This window comes from Dipodomys merriami, unplaced genomic scaffold, assembly GCF_024711535.1.
Source record: "Dipodomys merriami isolate MVZ:Mamm:240054 unplaced genomic scaffold, mDipMer1.0.p SCAF_3, whole genome shotgun sequence".
Classification (NCBI taxonomy): Eukaryota; Metazoa; Chordata; class Mammalia; order Rodentia; family Heteromyidae; genus Dipodomys; species Dipodomys merriami.
The window spans coordinates 95863576-95887178 of NW_027204492.1; the positions used below are offsets into that span (position 1 = coordinate 95863576).

The 23603-nt window shown below is 40.6% G+C and overlaps 2 protein-coding genes across 2 annotated transcripts; both read right to left on the reverse strand.

Moving 5' to 3' along the window:
* Nucleotides 1–3941: 3941 nt before the first annotated feature.
* Nucleotides 3942–4502, reverse strand: LOC138839912 (ferritin heavy chain-like). The gene has a single exon (XM_070039388.1). The coding sequence runs from the start codon at nt 4500–4502 to the stop codon at nt 3942–3944; it is 561 nt and encodes a 186-aa protein (XP_069895489.1).
* Nucleotides 4503–11948: 7446 nt separating this feature from the next.
* On the reverse strand, nt 11949–13370 carry LOC138839665 (putative protein FAM47D). The gene has a single exon (XM_070039240.1). The coding sequence runs from the start codon at nt 13356–13358 to the stop codon at nt 12057–12059; it is 1302 nt and encodes a 433-aa protein (XP_069895341.1). The 5' UTR covers nt 13359–13370; the 3' UTR covers nt 11949–12056.
* Between the last annotated feature and the right edge of the window lie 10233 nt (nt 13371–23603).

The window sequence follows — 23603 nt, forward strand, 5'->3', positions numbered from 1 at the left end:
GCTCTGCCTGGAGCGCCTTCCACCCGGGGCGCCCCAGGCACCAGGGCGTTCCCGCGGCTGAGGCGGCTTAGCCACCGCCCTGCCCACCTGCTGCCCAGAAATCATGGCTTGAAAAGAGCCGTCTGGGATTGCTGGGTCATAGGGGAGCTCTATGTGGAGTCTTTTGAGGAACCTCCATACTGCTTTCCAAAGTGGTTGAACAAGTTTACACTCCCACCAACAATACAGTAGGGTTCCCTTCTGTCCACATCCCCTCCAGCATCTGTTGTTATTAGAGTTCTTGATTTTAGCCATTCTAACTGGGTGAGGTGGAATCTCAATGTTGTTTTGATTTGCATTTCTTTTATGGCTAGGGAGGTTGAGCATTTCTTCATGTGTCTATTGGCCATCCTTCTTTCCTCTGCAGATAAGATTTTCTTTATCCCACTTATTTATTGGGCAGTTGTTTCTTTGAGGATTTGTTGTTGGGGGATCCAAACGATCACAAACAAGACCACACTAAAGCTACCAGCACAACTATGTTTACTGCAGCATTATTTACCATAGCTAAGATATGGAACCAACCCAGATGCTCCTCGGTAGATGAATGGATCAAGAAAATGTGGTATATATACACAATGGAATTCTATGCCTCCATCAGAAAGAATGACATTGCCCCATTTGTTAGGAAATGGAAAAACTTGGAAAAAATTAGATTAAGTGAAGTAAGTCAGGCCCAATAAGCATAGGTCCCATGGTTTCCCTTATTTGCAACAACTAGTATAAGTCGAGGACAAGTAGAAAAGGTCAAAAGCTATGTACATATGACCATATAAGATGATGTTAAGTGAATGAACCCCAAGATCAGGACACAACTTGTTTTTTTTCTTTCTTGCTATTGTTTTTAATGTATCTAAAATGTACTATGTCATTTTTTTTGTTTCTCTTGTATGTTCTTCCCCCACCATATAACCCCTGTTGTCACTGTATTTGATGTCAGTGCCCTGCATCTTGAATATGCATTTTTCTAATTTGGGGAGAGGAAGGGAAATAACAAAATGCTGAAACAAGGATACAGGTTGACCTATTGTAACAATGACATGTACAAGACACTATGTTGAAAATGAAGTTTACAACTGGGGGGGGGAGTTGGGGAGGTGGGGAGGGAAGGGATGGATGGTAGGGGAAAAACAAAGGAGGGGGTGACAATGCTTGATAGGAAATGTACTCATTACCTTACTCATGAACCTGTAATCCCTCTGCACACTATTTTTACAATAAAAAACATAAAGAGTCATCTGGTCTGGCGCAGCTGCCTCATACAGTTGGCTACTCAGGAGGCTGAGATCTGACGATCACGGTTCAAACCCAGCCTGGGCTGGAAAGTCCGTGAGCCTCTTCAGTTAAATACCGGAAAGTATGGCCATGGAACCTTGACCAAAAGAGCGTGGGACAGCTCCCAGCCCCAAGGTCAAGCGCCAGCGGATACCAGCACGAAAGAAAAGGGAAAAGAAGGCCATCTGGAAAGGCCTAGAAAACTGAAGCACAAGTCGCTCAGCACTGGTTCCTGAAGAGACAGGAGAGGGCGGGCGGTGTGCAGGGCGGTCCACGGCGGCCAGGTCCACGGCGGCCAGCGCCATGGCGGCCAGCACCACGCAGCGTGGCTTCCGAGTCAGCGCAGGGGGCCACACAGCATGCAGGGAACAATGGGCAGGCGAAAGCGAGGCCTTTGTCCGTTCTGGGTTAGGGCCCCCAAGTGTGCAGCCCCCCGAGGCCCACCCTGCGTGTAGGCCACTGTGGGGTCCGTCACAGAACGCGACTCCTCTTCCCCACGTGGACGGGACAAGCCCCGCCACCAGCAGCGGCGGCTGCAGCAGCCCAGCTCCCCGCCAGGGCTCTAGGGATCCCCGGGCATCACCCCACTTGCCCCTCTGACCAGGACACGCGGAGACCCCAGGGGAGGCCACACAGTGCGCAGGGCACACAGGCTGCGCGTGGAGAAGAGCTGGCCCTGTGCGGAGGCTTCCCGCCTTCAAGCCCTCACCCAGCCTCCAATGCTCTGAGCTGCTGGAGGCCGTCCACGCCCGACTTCAGCAGCTGGAGGAGGGCTCAGTCAGCCTGCACTCCCCCAGCCCAGGCGCACCCCATCTGGTCATCCCAGCTCACAGTCACGGAGAACCCAGGCCTGACAACTCGGCCTTCCACGCTGGGAAGGTTGGGGTGTTCTAAGCTAGGCTCCATCAGAAGCCACCCCAGGAAAGAGGCTCCACCCCGCCCAGGCAGGCATGTCATCCCAGAGACCAGGCCATGTGGCCCGGAGTAGACGCCATGTTTGGGGCTTAGGAGCAGCCTGTACTCCGATGCAGGGCTGGGGTGCCGTTCCCATGGGTCCTCAGTAACCCTCCACTGTGAATGGCCAGCTCGGCAAATGGTCCAGGAAGAAATAGATATTCTCACCTGAAAACAGACAGCAGAGAACAGGGACGGCTCTTCTGCAAGGGGTGGGGGGAGGTGGACATGCTATTTATGGGACATGAGTGCCCCACAAAGTCTGGCTTTGATCCTCAGACAGCAGTGTCCACAGATTCTCCGTTCCTGCTGCTGCCACTGTAAGCTTCAACCCAAGTTCTGAGGAAGAAGAGACAGGAGCACACTGTGGTGATAGTTCCATGTTACTGCATGGTTTGCAGCAGTGAAAGCAGCAATTGGCCCTCCAGAATGGCCATATTTTTGTTGCTCACATCAACTAGGGACATCAAATAACTGATTATTAGTTGAATAATACCTGGGTGACAGCTTTTATTACAGGTCTTCAGGTTGGGCTATGATTGCTTCATTAGGCTTTCAGGTTCCCAGCTTGTTGGACTGAGCAGCTACTGATTTCTCCAGCTCACCAGCTTCCAGATGACCATTTTGGCACCATCCAACCTCTGACCTTACAAACCAATCTAGTCAATGTCCTCTTATATCACTCCTAAATGGTTCTCCCCTTCAACTGTCTTTACCTGTCCACATGATTGAAAGCAAGCAAGTCATGTGCGATAATTCATTCTTTTATGTTCACAATTACAAATATGAATATTGCCCCAAAGCTTCATGTTTTCCAATCGTTCTAGTAAGATAATGTAGTTTTTATGTGTAACTAATGGGCAAAAATCACACATTTAGCAAAAGTAGAAACAGAAGTATTGTGAAGGCAATGTGCATGTCCTCAGTCACCGTGAGCACCCTAGGTCACTCTGTGTCTGTGGGGAAAAACTAGCTAAAGCTCAGTGGCATTATCATTGTGGCCCATGCCACCTGACAAAAAAGGTTCTGTGCTGTGCTATATACACATTCACATTTTTGTAAACTAAAAGTTCTAATATGCTTGAAGGAACTTTTAACTATGTTGTGTGTTGGGGATTCATGGACTCACATGTCAGACAGCACCCTATCACTAAGCTCTACAGGCAGCCAATGATCCCTTTGCTTCAATTCTGCCCAATGGACTTTCCTCTCCAGGGCTCTTAGAGACACATTATGGTTTGGCAGTTTTACCATGCAGATACCAGAGCCCCAGACCACCTACCCCATCATCCCCCTTTATCTCTCACCACCCATAACTATCTTGATTATAAGGAAGGAGTACTCTAATTTTGTATATCCAGGGGCCCATGCATTGCCTCCCCACTCCTCTTGCTGGGGAGGCTGAGTCCCAAGAATGTGGGACATAGGTGTGGAGAGACTCCTGGATACTCATTTTTAAAGATACCTGAGGCAGTGCCATCATTCATTAAAGGTTATAGTTTTGTCCATGAGTCAAGAAGAGACAGTGGTTTTGCTCAGAACCAAGTAACTTTATTGGAAGTAGTGTTAAACAGAAAGGAAAAGGTAGTGAGCATCAGGCCAGAATAAAGCAAGTGTCTGGCCTTGTGGCTAGGGAAGACCCTCCTCCTTGGCATTAAGAAGAGTCCCACAGTTCAACCTTTCTGGTCTTTGTCACCCAGGGTGAGGCGGTCAAATAGATACTCGCCAATCTTATCTCCAAGAGAGCAGGCCTTACGCAGGTTGATCAGGAAATGCTCCAGCTTCAAGAGCATGTCCTGCTGCTGGTTCAGGAAATTTTCCTTAATGAAGCTGCACAGATGCTTGTCACCTCTGCCATCGGCCACATGGTACAGATCGAGGAGGCTCTCCGCGATGGTCATCTCCAGATGGAAGGAACTCTCCAAGGTCTGGAGGCCACCATGCCAGTTGTCGCGATCCGGCTGGGCGATGTCGCGCAGATTCATGCGGCCACCACGATTATTTTGCATTTTCAGGAGCTTCTCCGCGCTTGCCTTCCATCTGTGTGACTGGCGCAGGAAGAAAGAGCTAAAATGTTCCAGAGCCACGTCGTCGCGGCCACAGTAGAAAGCCATGGACAGATAGACGTAAGAGGCGTAGAGCTGCAGCTGGATCTGGTTGTTGACCGCCAATTCACAGTCAGAGTGGTAATTCTGTCGCATCAGCACAGGGCTCGATGACCCTGAGGTGGCCATGGGAGTTGGAAGGAGGACAGCGAGGAAGAAGGCAAAGGGGTCCTAAGCTCTGTGGCCCTAGAATGAAGTTTTGAACAGCAGCTGGAGGAGCTGGTGGTGGTTGCGCCAGAGAGCGGTTGGAGAAGGAATGGAATGCGTCACAAGCCCAACCAGAAGTACGTAATTCCATCCGGGCATTTGGCAAACATGGCGGTCTGGGATTTCGTGTTACTGGCGTTCGTAGGCTCAGCCTTGGGTTCTGATTTCCATGCACAACCTTTACAGTCTAACCTATTTAATAAATGGAAAGACTTGGAAAAAGTATTTTTGGAAGTTTTTAATTAGAGCTGGGAGCCATTGCCTCACATCTGGAATCCTAGCCATTCAGGAAGCTGAGATCTGACAATAGCCTTTCAAAGCCATTCTGAGCAGGAAAGTCCTTGAGACGCTTTATCTCCAATTAACCAGCAAAACGCTGGAAGTGGCGCTGTGGCTCAAGTGTTAAAGCTCTAGCCTGGAGCACAAAAAGCTCAAGGACAGCACCCAGGCCCTGAGTTTAAGCCCCAGAACCAGCAAAAGAAAATTATTTTGAATAATCACTTGTTTGATTTCGTTAACTAGCGTATTGGAATACTGATCAAATGTGATGATTTTATTAACTGATGATATTAGCTCTATTTTATACCATAAAACTTTTCTTTTAAAAATGATAGCTCTGTTCTGTAACTTCTATGAGAAAACTAATGACATTTCTGACGGAGGGGTCAGGGTCAGAGATAAGGGTTATTGGCAAAAGTGTTGAGTTCCATTAGTAACCCAGGTCAGTCTTGGCTGAACTTCTGAACTTTCTGATATTTAAAAGTTATTCATGAGAATAAATAAAACCTCCTCCTTGGTTCCTCTGAAAGCTTTTGATGTATTAGTAGAGAAAATACCATCAACCATGTGGATAAATAAATCACCTCCAACCTCCATTTTACTTGCAGTATTCCACAAGACTTTTTTTCTTGTGCCAGTTCTGGGGTTTGGACTTAGGGCCTGGACACTGTCCCTGAACTTGTTTGTTCAAGACTAGTGCTCTATCACTTGAGCCACAATTTCACTTACAGATTTTTGATAGTTAATTGGAGATAAGAGTTTCATGGTCATTCCTGACTGGGCTGATTTCAAAGTGTGATCCTCAGATCTCAGCCTCCTGAATACTAGCATTACAGGCATGAGCTACTGGCATCCAACTATATTTTTGTCTTTTAAAACTTTATATGCATTCTATAAATTATATCAGCATTAGTTATCTAGATACTACATTAATAGAATAGGGCAAGTTTAGTACAAAACATTGTTAAGCTATGATCAAAGAGCAAGTACACCATGTATATACAACTTGATTGGGTGCTTGATTGGGCTAAGGGAAAGAAATGAAGCTGGCTTCTTTCTCCCAGTCTGAGAGTCAAACCTCAATGAAAAACAGATACAGCCGACTGCATGGCAGAGCTGTTCAGAGTTGCTTAGTTCAGAGATGATTCTCAGGGAAAACAGGAAGCAATCCTTTGGGACACAAACAAGATTCAGGTTGTTTTTATCCCAATATTTTGTGTGTGCGTGTCAGTCATGGAGCTTGAACTCTGGGCCTGAGCACTGTCCCTGAGCTCTTCAGGCTAGCACTCTACCACTTGAGCCACAGTACCACACCCGGTTTTCTGGTGGTTAATTGGAGATAAGAGCTTTTCCTGCCTGGGCTGGCTTTGAATCATGATCATCAGATCTCAGCGTCCTGAGTAGCTACAGTTACAGGCGTGAGCCACAATCATCCAGCCCCAATGTTTTTTTTATTAACACACATTAGTTGCACAAAGGGACTTCCACTGTGAGATTTCCATAGATGCAGATGATAGACCCCATAAACCTCCCCCTCTATCATTTTTTCTTATCCCTCTCCCCTTTCTTCAAACAATTTCAACATGTTTCATTGTTCTATTTTCATAAATGCACAAAAACTACTTCGGCCATATTCACCGTTACCTTCTCCATTCACCCTTGCCCCTCCTGTTGATACCCGCTTCCCCCAGATCCTGCTCTCCTTTCCTGTCATTTTTAATGTATATTTAATGTATCAAGAAATTTCACACAAAAAAGAAATTTCATCATGAAGAATCTAGGTAACTATCATATTATGAGCATATCTATACATATATAACATATGCTATGTTAAGCTGAGGCTAATATTGTACTTGTTCATTGTACTTTGTTCATTGATTGATAACAAAAACAATAGACATACTTTTTACAAGTAGGCTGTCCCTGAGAAATTGTCTACTCATTATGTAAAACTCAGCTTATTTTATTTATTTTTAATGTTTTCCTTTTGATGGTTGTGGGGCTTGAACTCAGGGCCTGAGCGCTGTCCCTGAAAACTCAGAGCAAGAGCTCTACAACTTGAGCCACAGTGCACTCCCAATTTTTGAGTGGTTAATGGGAGATAAGATTCTCATGGTGACTTTTCTGCCTGAGGCCAACTTTGAAACTTGATCTTCACATCTCAGCCTCCTGAGTAACTAGGATTACAGGCATGATCCACAGGCACCAACTAGTTTATTTTATTTTTAATTGAGACTTTTATAATTCTGGAGGCACAATGAAACACACATTTTCTCCCTTCTGATTCTGAACTGTTTGATTTTCAGCTTACTGAAATCTCTCATGTGATGATGCAGTTTTAAAATTACAAGTAGCTTTCATAATCAGAAAATTCCAAGATTTGTCTGAGAAAAATAACTGAACTTCAAAATACATCTAGTAACATGCTAGAGATTATATGAGAGGATTTAAATGGTAGGTATTTTTTCTATGTAAGAATTTATTTTCCATAGAAAATAAGTCAAATTTGTTAGGAAAATGGAGGAGAATGGAAAAGGAATAGGCTAGACTTGATAGTCAACAGACTAGGACTTTTTATTGCCAGCAAGGAGGACAGACCTTCCTGAGGGTTTGGAGGTTGTGCAAGGGACTAGATTTTGGGGTGGACTTATATAGGGTTTAACAAGGAAGCAGAAAATAAAAAATGAGCTGTGGTCTCTTGGAGGCCCAGGGAGGTATCCTTGGGCAGGCCTAGAGTGGAATGCTTTATCTGGAGTGAGGGGCATTTTCGGCCAGGCCTAGGTTGGAATAACCTGGCTGCAGACAGGCATATGGTCAAGCCTGTTCATGTGTACCTGGGGTCTTGCTTGTCCTGGGAGAATAAGGCAGGAATCAGTCCTTCAAAATTGACATATTGGGGCTGGGAAGGTGGATCAGTGGTAGAGCGCTTGCCTTGCATGCCTGAGGCACCACATAAGCAGAAAGCAAAAAGCCGGAAGTGGTGCTGTGGCTCAAGTGGTAGAGTGCTAGCCTTGAGCTGAAGAGCTGAGGGACATCGCCCAGGCCCAGAGTTCAGGCCCCACGACCAGACCCCCCCCCCAAAAAAAAGAAACACAAACAAAATTGACATATCTTTCTGATGCTATTAGTAAAAATATGTTTTGGTATACATTTTGATCCAATTGCTTTTTCTGCATGATTTTATGCCCTATATTTTCATGACTGTAACTAATCGATAAATAATTTATAAACACAATTTGTTAGTGTGTGTGTATGTGCATGTGTGTGTGTGTATGTGTGTGTGTGTGTGTGTGTATGTATGTGTGTGTGTATGTATGTATATTCCAGTCCTGGGCCTTGAACTCAGACTGGACACTGTCCCTTAACTTTGTTGCTCAGATCTTGCACTCTACCACTTGAGCCACAGCTCCACTTCTGACTGTTTAGGTGCTTAATTGGAGAGTTTCATGTACTTTCTTGCCAGGGCTGGCTTCTTACCTCAATCATCAGATCTCAGCCTTCTGAGTAGCTAGGGTTACCAGCTTGAGCCACTGGTGCCTTGCCACAATTTGTTATTATCTTTCTTGTCACAGTCAAAAGAAGAAATGTACTCACTGTCTTACTTATATAATTGTAACCCCTTTGTACATCACCTTGACAATAAAATAAAAAAGAATTTGAATATATATAGTGTATAATTATTTTCAAATTACAAGAACATAGGATTATGATTATGTCTTTCTAGGCCACTCCCTATGGATATGTGTTAGTGGATACTGTAAAGGAATATATTTCTCATACCATTGGTCTTCTGATGTTTATTAAGACAATTTTTATCAAGGTCTTATAGAGCTGAAAAAATCTATCTTATATTGCAAAGTACTATATTCTCCTGAATTCTTGGGAACAATTTTAGTTCTAATTTTCTATCTGGTCTAAGCTAATTTTATTTGAGAAATGACTGAATGGAAGGGGGAATATTCTATTCTTGAACATTCCTACTTAATTCAGCATTTCTTTTATCATATACACTCAATCTAGAATTAGAGAAATCAGTCTTTTCATAATGCATTTTTATGTTTTCTTTTTAAACCACAGAAGTATTAAACATTTTCAAAGTGTCACTATCAACTGACAATGTGAAAAATGTGAGATTCATTGATGATCAAAAGTTTAATAAGCATCTGGCTTGATATAATCCATAAAGCCCCAGTGAAGTGAACACTGTTGTAAATTCATATAAGGAAACCATATCTGGAGCAATTTACCTCAGCCCCAGGATGAGAACATGGCAGTTCTTGGGTACCAACTCACTTCTAACTTGCTCCACAGGCCACACTCTTAATGTGCTTCCTAGACTCTCAGAAATAAAATATAATTCTCTTTGTCTGATAAAGAAAATAATTCATCTTACGTGCCCCTAGAACAGAGTTCTAACAGAGATGTTGTTAGTCTTAGAGGCACTATAATCCAATTGAATATTACAGCGGAATAAATAATCAGTTCTAGCATCTGGCTGATCAGAGGTTTTCACAGCCATGAATATTCCCATAGGAAAATAGCAGAAAGTTTATTATGGACAATTTTAAATTAATTCATGGTCCAAACACATGTTTCTTTAAAACAATCTTAATAAGGACATGAGGAGCCTGTTTAGATGTGTTTAAAAATGTGTTTTTTTTTAAAAACAAATCAGAATTGTTGTAAATACAAAATGCCAAACCCTCTCCAAACATAGAAAAAGCTGACATATAATAATTTTCTTCTTTTTTTGGGGGGGGGGAGGTCTGGTCATGGGGCCTGAACTCTGGGCCTGGGCGCTGTCCTTCAGCTCTTCAGCTCAAGGTTAGTGCTCTACTCCTTGAGCCATAGCTCCACTTCTGGCTTTTTTCTTTTTGCTTATGTGGTGCTGTGGAATCGAACCCAGGGCCTCAGGCATGCAAGGCAAGCGCTCTACCACTGAGCCACAGTGAGCCACCTTCCCAGCCCCTTCTTCTTTAGAAGAATATGATGTAACTAAAAAAGTGATGTTGTTGGCATGGATTACAAAAGAAAAAGTAGGAGTCCAGGTGGAGGACATCTGAAATCCCAGCACTCCAAAGGTTGAGTCAGGAGCATAGTGTGGGCCACATAGCAAGAGCCTGTCTCAAACAAACAAAAAAGCAACAGAAAAGAATAATTAGGAAAAAATTACAGATTTCTCCTTTTTATAAAATATTAATCAGGTGTTGTTATTTCATTCTATTTTAATTCTTCCATGTGTTATCAAATTCTTCTTGATATAACTCTGCTGGATAAATAGGGCTGTAAATATTTTTCTGCTATGAAGGCACAGTTTTCATTATGAACAGTAGAGATTACTTAGCTAATCTCCCAGTAGATTTAAAAGATGATAATTGGGGCTGGAAGGTGCCTCAGTGCCTTGCATGCATGAGGCCATGGGCTCAATTCCTCAGTACCACATGAACAGAAAAAGCCAGAAGTGGCACTGTGGCTCAAGTGGTAGAGTGCTAGATTTGAGCTAAAGAGCTCAGGGACAGCATCCAGGCCCAGAGTTCAGACCCCATGACTGACAAAAAAAATTATAATCTCTGTTCAACTGATATCAGAATCACATTACTTAGATATGTCCATTCAAACCAATTCCATTTGGTTCCAGGCTTTTATCTCCTTCCAGGGCTGAATTTATTCTCATTCCTACCATATGAAGTTACTATTCCAGGTAAATTGGAAAAGTCAAGCTCCAAACACATGCAGCTATCTATGTTTTCTTTATTAGAAGCACCAGGGTATTCTAGTTTCAGTGGAAGCTTATGAAGCCCAAAGTTTTAAAGTCAATAGTTCATTATTCATACTGCTTAATGTCAGTGTGGAAATATGAGAACAGAATGAGATGTTTAACTCCAGACCTCATTCCTAATCCTAAGGAACTTAGTTCTTTGAGATTGTCTCAACAATGAGATGCAGGTAATCATGTTTTTCAGTCTTTTCTGTTTTGTAAAGCATCAATCAGAAAGAAAGACCATAACATAAATAACAGGAGTAGGCTTTTGAAATCTTCATGGTCTAGACACACAATTAATTTAGCTTTCTTGAATTATCTCTCCTTTCAAAAGGAATATATTTGAGCCCATGTCATTTGAAATATCCAAATAGGCAAAATGCTGTGTGTGTGTGTGTGTATGTGTGTGTGTGTGTGTGTGTGTGTGTGTGTGTGTGTGTGTGTGTGTGTGTAGGTGTAGGTGTAAATACATGTCAATGTGGCTAATGATAGCATAAAAATTCCCAGATAAACCAGATGCTGGTGGCTTATGCCTATAAACCTCAGAAGGCTGAGATCTGAAAACATTCAGTCTTCCCCCCCCCCGTTTTCTTATTTTTAAAATAATTTTTGAATATTTTTATTATCTTTGAGGAATTGTACAAAGGACTTACCATTCACCAAAGCAGTTTATGAATATAGTGCATCTTGATCAATGTCACTCCTTTCAACATTTTTACTACCTCTCCCAACCCTCTCCTCCTTCCCTTATTTATTTTAATGTTAGGTTATGTACTGAATTTTTTGTTTCATGTAGTCTCATTATACATATACAAAGAAAATGAATTAAAAATTCATTGCTTGAAAACATGCTTTAAAAATAAATAAAATAATCCTGTAAACACTGAAAAGATTTTGAAACTAAAAATTTTAACGCTAGTACATTTAGGAAGAATAAAAAGTGCAAGAGAAGAAAGCGAACTCATTATTTTGGCTAGACTTCCAACTTTTTGTCAACATTGGTTAACAAAATAATGACTATAACCATTCCATTAAAATTTTAACCTAAGTTGAGCTACATGTTTCCTTTTCTTCAGCAAAATTGTGGTATTTTGAGATTCATCCCAGGTTGTAAATGACATCACTAGATCTCATTAAGAGTACTTTTGCTTTTATTAATTGCTTATCTCTAATTAGTTGTTATAAGATTATGGTATTCTCAATGCTACAAAGATGTGAAAAAGTCTATATGAATGTTGATCTCACAGTTGAAAAAAATCCAAAATATGAACACAAAGCAAAAGTTCATTGAGAAATGTTTATAAACATTAGGTGTTTAAGTACATATGCTACCCACCAAAGATGTACATTTATAGTAGGAATCTTATCATATATTCTGATGTTTAAAATGAGGACAAGAAATTACCAAGCAGTGAATAGGAAAAACCATCTAGTTGTTATAAATTATAATAGCCGTAGTCATCAAAATCATCGAAGTCTTCATCATCGTCCTCATCTGCCTCCGCATATTTCAGTTCATGAGCTCTTACTACTCTCGGGATAGGAGTATTAACATCATGGTAATCCCATCCCTTCCTGAAGAAAAACTTCTCAAGGATAGCTGGCATATTGTAGCCTTTGCTCATGATGTAATCCTTAAATGCAATTGTTCCATAAAGTTCATCAATGATATCTGGGGGATAAGGTTTCTCAATGAAGGCCTTGGGGTCAATCAGAGGCTCATCATTCACTAGCTTTTTCCACAAACAAGGTTTCAGGTACCAAGCTCCATACCTTATCTTCTCCCAGTGGATTTTATACGGATCAGGTGGCTTCCGGAATTTCTTCTCAAAATTGCTTTCCTGGATGGAAAATCTTATCTGTTTCACTCTGCTTAATTTCCTACACTGCCTAGCCTCTAAAGGAATTCTATTTATTTTCTTGATGCGACAATCTGTATAGATTGGTTTGCACTCATATCCAAGGTCAAAGTGATCCGCCACTAAGTCTTCATCAATGTCCACGTCTCCAAGTGTCTGAACCCAGTCGCAGAACTTATAGACTGTTTTGGGTATGTATCTCCGCATGACCGCCTCAAATAATGCCTTTGGGACCTTGGTTTTTTTCAGAGGCACAAGATCTACACGGGTGCCAGGAATTGGGGGAGGATTCAGGCATATTTTCATGGCTTTCGACTGTTTAGATGTCTTGATGGGTTTCTTGGACTTTTTTACTTTCTTGCTATGCTCACAATAATCCCAGGTACTCTCCAGCTTCCTTTCAGGGTCTAGCAATTCCAGCACCTCCAGTAAGAGGTCTTTGGATATACCGTCTTCCAGATTCGGGTAGAGAGCCAACGGATGCTTCCGTGTCATTTTGGCTTCGAGGTTTTCCACAAATGCCCTGCGTGCTTGCTGGGATTGCGAAAGTGAAGAATACACATTTGCATTGTTGGGCATCTTTGTGGGACTCATGGGGGAAGATTTGTGAGAAATCGTCGGCAGAAAGGGCCCCTTGGATCCTTCAGTGGTCAAATTTTCAGAAGGTGGTGAGGTTTTCTGAAAGTGTTCCAGTCCTTCCTTCACAAATACCCATTTTCGGCCATCTAGCGAAGTGGGGATCTTGAAAGTCTCCTTGTCGGGTGTGATCATACACTTAGCAGGCTTATTGTCGTTGCGCCAGGGCTTGCACGGCACTTGTGCCGGCGTTGCCCTCAGTACCCATGGCTGCAAGGAACATCTCTGTCTCCGGTCTCCCATAGTGGCCTTGGCTGAGAGACCACTGGGCCACTAAGAGATCCAAATACGTCCTAAAGCGTTGGAATTCTCTCCTTTTCTATTCCATTCGGAGAGATTAGGAATGCCCCACCCCCCACCCTCTTCCATTCTATGACCCATTGTGTGGACATAACTCACTCATTCTTTTTTTTTTTTTTTTTGTGAAAATACCGTACAGAGGGGTTACAATTACATGGGCAAGATATTGAGTACATTTCTTATCAAGCATTGTTGCCTCTTCCTTTGTTTCCCCTTCTCATCCCTTCCCATAACTCACTCATACTTTAGTTCCCTATTTACCCTCTTGTCTTTTGAGAACTTTGAGTTGCTTCCTGGTTTGCACTATCACAGAGAATTTTTTTATGAGTATCTATATTCACATCTTTGTGTGCATATATGCTACCATTTCTCCTGGGTAAACTTCACCTAGGAGTCTAATGCGGGGGAGGGATCAGGAGAGATGCGTGATTAACCTTTTTAAGCAACCACCAAAACCTGACCCAAGAGGTTGTAGTATTTTTAAATAAATTTGTGTTCATCATATTAACATGATACGTTGAGGTGCATTTGTGTGTGTAAATATTAGTGAAATGATTAAATATAGGTGTTTTGCGTATGGATTTCCTCATGAAGAGTTAGCATTATTTAATTGTACTGGGATTTAAAATCTAGCAAGCTCTCTTAATATTTTTCAAATATATGTTAGCAAGTGTCATCATTTTAGTCAACAGATCTGTTAAACATATTCCTACTACCTACTTGAAATTTTATAATTTTTGACCATATAATTTTACTACTTTGTATTCCCTGTGGAAGTGTATGACAATTTTAATTTCTCTACATACAGTACTTAGTAAGTTTACTCATCTTAATTTAGGCCAGTATAATAGGTGTGTAGTGGTACCTAACTGTTATTTTAATTTCTTACATGACTAGTGATGCAGGTTGGACACCTAGATCTCTCCAATTATGCAGTATGCTTTCAAAGATTTGTACATGTTCAAAGTATATTGCTTGATATATAGGATACTGGGTTTTTAGTTATTTTGTTCTGCTTTTGAGTCCATTATCAGCTATATCTTTTGAAAAAACTCCTCTCTATCTCTTGTTCTCTTATTGACTTATCATAGTTCAAAAATAAGATTTATAAGTGATAGACTAATGTGTTAATTTTATTCTTTCATGGAGTGCTCTTATTATATTGTTTTTCACAGATTTGTATTCTTCCAGAATGTAGAATTTCAGATGGTACATCTGGACAAACAATAACTCTTGACCTTTTTGTTTGGAAGTGAGCTGTTTTTTCACTGAATGAATTACTTTTTCATTCAATAGAAAACTAGTTATCTGTATTTCACTAGATTCTTTTCTGATCATTGATTTGTCTTTTTAGTAACTGTATACTTCACTGTACATTGTAGTAAATCTTGACATTAGGATATATTAGTCATTCAATTCTCCAATTCTGTTCTTCTTTCACAAAGATTATTTGGCTTTACCACATTATTTGAATTTTTATAGGAATTTCAGCATCAGTTAGTGAAGTTATATACAAAAGTATGATAGGACATTAATGGGATTTCTGAACACTAAGGATTGATTTGAGGATTAATTGGCACGATTATAATGAGATTTTTTTTCTGTGAGAGTACCATATCTTGGAACTTAGGGCTTTGGGTTCTCACTCAGCTTTTCTCTGCTAACAGTTGGCACTCTCCCACATAAGCCAAGCCTCCAGCCAAATATTGTTGATGCATATTTGGGGAAGAAATTGCTTACTGGGATAACTTTGAGCAGTGATTCTGAGATCTCAGCCTTCAGAGTAGCTAGGATTATGGACATGAACCACCAGTGTTTCTTGTAATACTGAGTTTTTTAACCCATGAAAAACTTACATGTCCATTTGCCTACATGTTCTTTCATTTATGTTTGTCATTTTGGTGTATGTCTGCCACATCTTTTTGCTGGGTTTCCCTACATATCTCATGCTTTTAAAATTAGTATGTGAGTGACATTGAGTGTATATTTGAGAGAAGGAAAATGCACTTAGTGTACCACATGGTTGCTGCTGATATTGTTTTGGTAGTACTAGTGTTTCAACTCAGGGCCTTGAGCCTGTTAAGCAAGTGATCTATCACTGAGCTGTGCTTCTGAGCAGTTTTTCAGATGTTGTCTCAAGATATTTGGAGTGACATGAAATTTTTCATCCTCTTTCCTCAGCATCCAAGTACTAGGATTATAGGAATATACCCCATACCTAGCTGGTGTTCTTCAACTTAGGGCAGAAACTGTATCTTTAAGCCACACCACAGCCTATTTTACTTCATATACTTTTTGGATAGTCTCGTTTTTCTGCTTGGGGTTGTTTTCGTACCATGATCCTCCTCCATATGCCTCTTTTTACCTAGGATAGCAAACATAAGTCAACACAACTAGCTTGATTGTTGAGATGGTTTTTGGTAACTTTTTTCCTGGGTTTGTTTTGAACTGTGAATCTCCTGAGCTCCACCTCCCAAGTAGCTAGAATTATAGATATGTACCACCATGTACAGCTGTTTTGTTCTTTATATATCTACAGATCTTCATTGTTTTCATGATTTTTAAGCAGTACTGAGTTTTGAAATCAGAACCTCACATTTACTACGCAAATACTCTACCACAAGCCTTTCTTCTAGTCCTTGACTTGATTTTTGAAAGATATTTCTCTGCATATAAAATTTTAGGTTAAGACTTTTTCTCTATTTGTAATTGAAAGAAGTGAAAGAGGTTTTCTCATTTGTAATTATTAGATGAGAAATCTTATGTCCCCTTGACCTTTGTTTCTTTGCATTGAGTAAAATAGTCACTTTTACAGCTCCTGCGTGAGTGTCAGGTATATGCTATCTGTAATCTTTCTAGGGGTTCTTTTCATGGACCAAGTTGCTTGATTTAATATCCTAACCATAGTGAGACAGATTAGAGGTTTCTGACTGAGCTCCCCTCTTTTAGTCTGGGAACTCCTTAAGCAATTTGGGGGCAATACTAGGATTCAAATAATTTGTTTCTCATTTCTAAGGAATCAGTATTTGCTGCCTAATGTGTCTTGAAAACTATTGTCTGATATATCCCCTCTCTCACTTTGTTGTTACCTCAAAGAATAAAATTGATCTGTTTATTTTGGCCTAAACAGGAATATAATTTACTTTTTTCTGTTTCTTTTTTGTGGGGATATTAGTTACTTTTATTGGATAATGTCAGTTATATGGAAGGGGGATTTCTTTGTTACATGTCCACATATGTTTATACTCCCCCATCACATTCTGAAACCCTCTTTCTAAAAATAGCGTTTCCAACAGGTTTCCTTATTCCATCTTCATAGCTTTACTTTGTACTTCTCTGTGATCAAAAGTCCAGTGGATCTGCTTTCCTTAAGGTCCCTGGAAACTTGTTCATGGAATAGCTAAGCAAATGCTTATTGACTTGTTACTCAAAATTATGGATTATGCCCACAAACTATCTTATTTCTCAGATTTCTTGGATATGAGAATGATTCTAGTCATTATTGCCACTAAGTGATCCACTAGAAAAATGTCTGATTACTGTTTCTTATACTCTACTTGCCTAAAAGTCTTAGTACCAGATGGGAGAATGCTTTATTGGGAGACACAATAATGATATATGATTAAAGAGATTATGTGTCAGTACCAAGTTTACAAAGAGTGAACTTAGTATAGAGGAAATTATATAAGCTACAAATCAGAACCATTACATCCAGGGACTTGTCCTCAACCATTAGTATTACAGATAATGGGTCTTAGTAGTCAGTATAGTGCACTTATTTACATTATTTTAAATTGACAATAATTTTACACACTTTTAGGGCAGTATGTTAATCTGACACACATATGTAACATATAATTATCAATTTGAGTGATTAGCATCTTTTAATTTTTTTATCAGTCCCGGGGCTTGAAATCAGAACCTGATAGCTGTCCCTGAGCTCTTTTTGCTCAAGGCTAGCACTCTACTACTTGGAGCCGCATCTCCACTTCCCGTATATGTCTCATGGGAATTTTTCGGACCTGGATGGCTTTGAAACAAGCTCCTCAGATCTCAGACACCTGGTTAGCTAGAGTTACGGGAATGGTGTCTAGCTATCTGTGTGTGTGTGTGTGTGTGTGTGTGTGTGTGTGTGTTTTAACATGGATTATTTCTTTGTGTCTTTTCCTTCTACTCCCCCTAGAGTTTTGTACTTTCTTCCTCTTTCCTTCCTTCCTCTCCTCTTCCTCTCCCCTTTCCTTCTTTTTTCTCTCTCATTATTTTTTTCTTTTCTTATTGTTTCAAAAGACCTGTTTTCAAAATCAGAACATTTTTCTCCTGCTTGATGGAATCTTTTGTTTAGGCCATCTTTCTTTAAAATTTTTATTTTATTGTATTGTAAAAGTGCTATACAGAGGGATTACAGTTCCATAAGTAAGGTAAGGAGTACATTTCTTGTTGAACATTGTTAATCACTTCATTTTTCTCCCACTGTCCCTCCCCTGCCCACTCTGAAGTTGTAAAGTTCATTTCCAACATACTGTCTTGTGAGTATCATTGTTGCATTGGGTCATCCTTTGTCCTGTTTCACCAATTTGTTTTTCTCCTTTCCGTCCCCAAATCAGATAAAATGTATATACAAGATGCAGGGTACCAGACTCAAAGACAGTGATTGCCAGGGATAAATCAAGGGAAAAATGAAATAAAATAAAAAGAAAAAACTTGATATAGTACATTGATGAAAACAAGGTCAACAAACAAAAAAAGACTTGTTGTTTCCAGGTCTTGGAGTTCATTTTGATTTATATGGTCAAATATACATAGATTGGGTTATTGCGAACCACAACTAGGACTATCCTAGACATATACTAATTATTACAAATGAAGGAAACCATGGGACCTATGTTTCTTTGGGCCTGGCTTACTTCACTTAATATGATTTTTTTCCAAGTCTTTACATTTCCTAACAAATGGGGCAATGTCATTCTTTCTGATGGAAGCATAGAATTCCTTTGTGCATATATACCACATTTTCTTCATCCATTTATCTATTGAGGGGCATCTGGGTTGGTTCCATATGGTAGGGATGGTAAATAATTAGGCCATCTTTTATATTATTAAGTTTTCACTTATCAAACTCTTCAGTCCTAATATTTCTGTTGGGTTCTTTTGTGTGTGTGAGTCCTAGGGCTTGAACGTAGGCTATGGGTGCTCCCCCTAAGCATTTTATTCAAGGCTAGGGCTTTTCAACCATGCGCTTACTACTTGATAGGCTATGCATGGCCCATGGTCCCTACATCTGCTGTTATTTCCAGGTACACCATATATGCCTAGCTTAGCATAGCCTAGCCTAGCCTAGCTTAACCTCACTTCCAGCTTTTTAGTGGTTAGTTGGAGATGTGTCTCATGGATTTCCTGCCTGGGCTAGCTTTGAACCACAATCCTCAGATCTAAGCTTCCAGAATAGCTGGGATTAAAGGCAGAAGCTACTGACACCTGGCTATTGGGTTCTTTTTTTAGGTCCCTTAGTTGAATATTTTATTCAGAATATATATTTTTCAAATTGATTTTATTATTCACTTATTTTTGTTAGTTGTAGGACTTGAACTCAGGGCCTAAGAGCTGTCCTTGTGCTTTTTTTGCTCAGTGCTAGTGCTCTAGCACTTTGAGCCACAGTTCCACTTCCGGTTTTAGGTCGTTACGTGGAGATAGTGTCTCATGGACTTTCCTGCTCAAGCTGGTTTTGAACCGTGAGATCTCAGCCTCCTTGAGTAGCTAGGATTATAGGCATGAGCCACCAGCACCTGGCTACATTGTTCTAATTTTTCTGAATCATCTGTATTCTCTTATATGATATAGTTTCTTAAAAATAATTGTTTTGAATTATTTAGCAGGTATTTCCTTGATCTTTCTTTATGGTCTGTTGATGAAGAATTGTGTTTTGGGGGTAGTGTCACATTGCCTTTCCTTTTTATGCTTTTTGTGTTTCACAATTGTGGACCCATTGCAACAATGAGAAGTACAAGTCGTTATGTCGAAAAGGAACTTTATAACTTTGGTGGGGGGGGCGGGGAGGATTGGGGGGGGGATGGGAAGGGATGGGAAGGGGAAACAAAGGAGAAGGCTACAATGCTTCATAAGAGATGTACTCATTATCTTGCCCATGTAATTGTAACACCTCTGTACAGTATTTTCACAATAAAAAAATTGATATGTGCTCATCTGGTATATCAGTTGTCTCTACTAATTTTATAGTAAAAGACTTTCACATGGAGATATTTCTCAGGATGCCAGTTAGGGAGGTGAAATTACATTTAATCTCAGGTAAATGCTGTAGTATAGCATCATGTACTTTCTTCATCTGTAATGAATGGTAGCAAAGCTTATCAGGGCAGGTTTATATATAGTGTAGCACTTTCAGCTGCAGGCATGAGTTGTCCATCATTTTCTCTGAGTATTATAGAGGCAGGGATGCTTTGGCAGCCTAGGCAGTGGAGATGCAGTATGATAAACATATGAATGAAAAAGGTGCCTACATGCGTGGGGTCACTCCAGAGGGCTCAGGTAGGCATATATGGGGTACCTGGAAATGACAGTAGAACACCCATCACTATCTGTGAGTCATGCAGATGTAGAGACCAAGGACCATGCATAGCCTATCAAGAAGTAAGCACGTGGTACCCATCAATGTCTGAGAGACTTGTGGGGGACAAATGGTAACTGCAAAGCCAGTATACCCAGGTGGACTACCTATCAGTGTCAAAGAGGTGGGGCCCCTCCAGTAGACTTTGGGACGTTTAGTGTGATACAACCACTGGCAGTGGAGGGACACATATCCATGTCTAATAACTGTACACAGGTGGGATTGCTTTTGGACTTGGGGTGGAGTTATGGTTCATTTGTCAACTTCTGTAGGCTCAGTCTCAAAATGGTAGCATATAGTGCTGGCATACGTGGAAAAAGGTACAATGTGGATTGGGATCCTTCTATTGAACCATGCAGTACTCATATTCCCTTATAGCTCCTTAAACACAAGAGTTGCAGGATTCTCCAATAATAAAATCTTCAGCCATCCATGGTGTCAGTGGGGACTGCTGAGAGTTTTTAATTAACCATTTCCTCATTGTAGGAAGACTCACTCTGTTTCAAGCTCATCTTAACTGGGGAAAAATGGTAGTCACTGGGAAGTACTTTGTTCCTTTTCTTATAAGGCTTTCCCCAGGTGCCATATTTCATAGCTTCTTTGTTGCATCTGTTCTGCACACCATCACTCTCCCTCCAAAAGTCTAGCAGCTGTTGTTTTAGCTGTTGTTTGCAGGACAGGAGTATGTCTGTTATCTATAGTTAGTCATCTTGACAGAAACACTTTCTGGGCCTTTGGAGTTACCTTTGAAAAAAATGTGGAAGATACTTGCTAAATATGTTGTCATGTAATGGACATTTTACTCTATCAACTAAAATAAAAGACAAAGGAGGTTGCTGAAAAAAAGAAGTCCAAGTATAGTGTTAAAGTTGGGGATAACTGATCCAAAAATAGACCTTGCAACTCCAAATAGTTCATGGGTGGCAAAGACTGAGCAGACTTGTTTGGAGTGGCAAGATGAGGAAGTATGTAATTGGATATCAACAATTGTTTCATTATAATAGTTTTTCGGGTGTGTTCATAAATTTCATAAATTGCTGAGGTTACTTGGACTGACCTGAAGTCAAGAAGATGGATCACAAAGGGATTTAAGCCTCACACTTTTGCAGTCAAGCATAATTATTGTACTGGTTTAATATTCTAAGGTTCTGTGAGAAAATGTTTGAAGTTTACGTTCCATTGATGAAACTGATAAAAACTATACAAGGTTTGTATTAGTGTTATGCTCACTTTTGGTCCTCAGTTCCACTCAGACCTGGGCCACCCTCCCATTCATGGAGTTCCCTTCATACAGCTGGCCCCTCCCTCTCTCTGCCCAGACCCACCTGAACTCCCATCTACCTCCCTTCCTATCCCTCAGACCCTTCTGCTACCTGGATGGTGATGGAGGCCATGTGCTCCCTCTTGGGGGAAATATGGCTCCTCTAATAAACTTTATAATAATCTTTCTCCTGTGCCTGCCTGCCTCTGCGTGGTCCCCTGGAATGGATGTGTCCGATCCTCTTTCAGTTTGTATGATTTAATGATTATTTATATCATGTGACTGGGCAAGAGGAATCTCTGTGAGCTAGAGAAGGATTAGTGTTATAAACCTCTCTAGAAGATAATGATATTGTCATTTCTGTCAGGTTACAAAATTCACCAGATGAAAGCTATGGACATCATTACTTTCTAATGATGCCTTTAATGTCTCACACAAAGTAGGAATTTTGTTAATATCTATCATCTGAGCTATAGAAAGAAAAAAGGCTAGACAAGTTTGCAAGGTCTTATTATAATGGATTTGGGAGGCTATGAAAACCACAGGAATTGATTAAGTAAAGTTGCTGAGAACAAAATGTCACAGTACAAAGTTTAAGAAAAAGGTAAGAGGGCTGGGAAGATGGCTCAGTGGTAGAGCGCTTGCCTTGCATGCCTGAGGCCCTGGGTTCGATTCCTCAGCACCACATAAGCAAAAAGAAAAAAGCCGGAAGTGGCGCTGTGGCTCAAGTGGTAGAGCGCTAGCCTTGAGCTGAAGAGCTGAGGGACAGCACCCAGGCCCAGAGTTCAGGCCCCACGACCGGACCCAAAAAAAAAAAAAAAAAAAAAAAAAAAAAAAGAAAAAGGTAAGAAAATGTTAAGAGAAGAAGCATGGGGTGCAGCTCAATGGTAAAGCCTGTGCTCAGCACACACAAGGCCATGGCAACACTAAAAGCAAAAGAAAACAAAGAAAACCAAAATACTGTACTAGTAACAAGCAGAATGACAAAGCATTCTGTAGACCAGACAGAAAATGCTGATACTTTAGCAATTGAAAGGCTACAGAAAATGAATCTTCACTTTTAGAGCAATTGATTTACATAGGAGAGGGAGTTAAGAGGATTAAACAATTTTTAACTGTTAGAGCTTTAGGAATGTAAGAAGATTTAAAGATGGAAAGAAGTAGTTGATTCCAAGGAAGGCCAAGAGATAGAAGAAGAGCACTGAAACATCTAGCTTGAAGCTTTCTAAAGTGTCTTAAGAGCTTATACAAAACAAGGCAAGTCTGTATGGCAATAGCCAGGGATAAGCTTTACAAAAGCAATCTATTATGATAGATGAAAGAGGAGTGTTATCTTAAAGAAGGCATGAGATATTAAAAATATCTTGATATAGGAGTTGAGTCCCATGGCTGTGTTCATAAAGATGAATGTTTTATCTATGGAAGTTTAGAAATTGGCATATATTTTTAAAGTTTTTTTGGGGGGGTCTGGTCATGGGGCCTGAACTCTGGGCCTGGACACTGTCCCTCAGCTCTTCAGCTCAAGACTAGCGCTCTAGCACTTGAGCCACAGCACCACTTCCGGCCTTTTTCTTTTTGCTTATGTGGTGCTGAGGAATCGAACCCAGGGCCTCCTGCATGCAAGGTAAGCGCTCTACCACTGAGCCACCTTCCTAGCCCTTTCCCAGCCCCATTTTTAAAGTTTTTAATGCTTCATTAACTCTGAGGAGTTATCCTTTTAAAATGGATACTTATTTTAATTTTTGTTTAAAATTTCTCCCAGAATACAGTCATTTTAATTTTTGTGTCATAGAGATCAACTCAACATTATGTTTTGCTTGGTTAATGAAAAGATGAACCAGCTTTTATTCTAAGGTAACTAAAATTAGGGACATGCCCTCGGGTCACAATGCTTTCATCTCGTGCTTTCTTTTTTATCTTCAGAAATATCAAAAGCAAGCTGTTCTGCTAAGCAGGAACAAACAGCTCTTGGGTTTCTGCAGCCACCACTGCTCCCAAGATTTGACAAACTGCACTGAAGAAGGAGATTAATCCATTCCCCTGCAGAAATATTTCTGCTTTGTAAAACAAAAATCATGCCAGTGGCGGTTATAGTAGTATAGAACGTTCTCTTTGATGCCAAGAAAATCCTGAAGTTTTCACCAGATGATTTCTGACTTCTGGAGTGGTAATCCCTAAGTCTATCAACGAAAAGAAATATAATCACTCATTTTATTAAAAGAAAAAACAATGAGTAAGAACTATGCAGCAAGTCTACCACCCAGCCATAATATGATTAACACAAGTCAAGGGAAATATAAACCTC

Bases quoted from the DNA above. Each gene is read 5' to 3' on its own strand.
- LOC138839912 (XM_070039388.1), bottom strand. From the start codon at position 4,502: ATGGCCACCTCAGGGTCATCGAGCCCTGTGCTGATGCGACAGAATTAC.
- LOC138839665 (XM_070039240.1), bottom strand. From the start codon at position 13,358: ATGGGAGACCGGAGACAGAGATGTTCCTTGCAGCCATGGGTACTGAGG.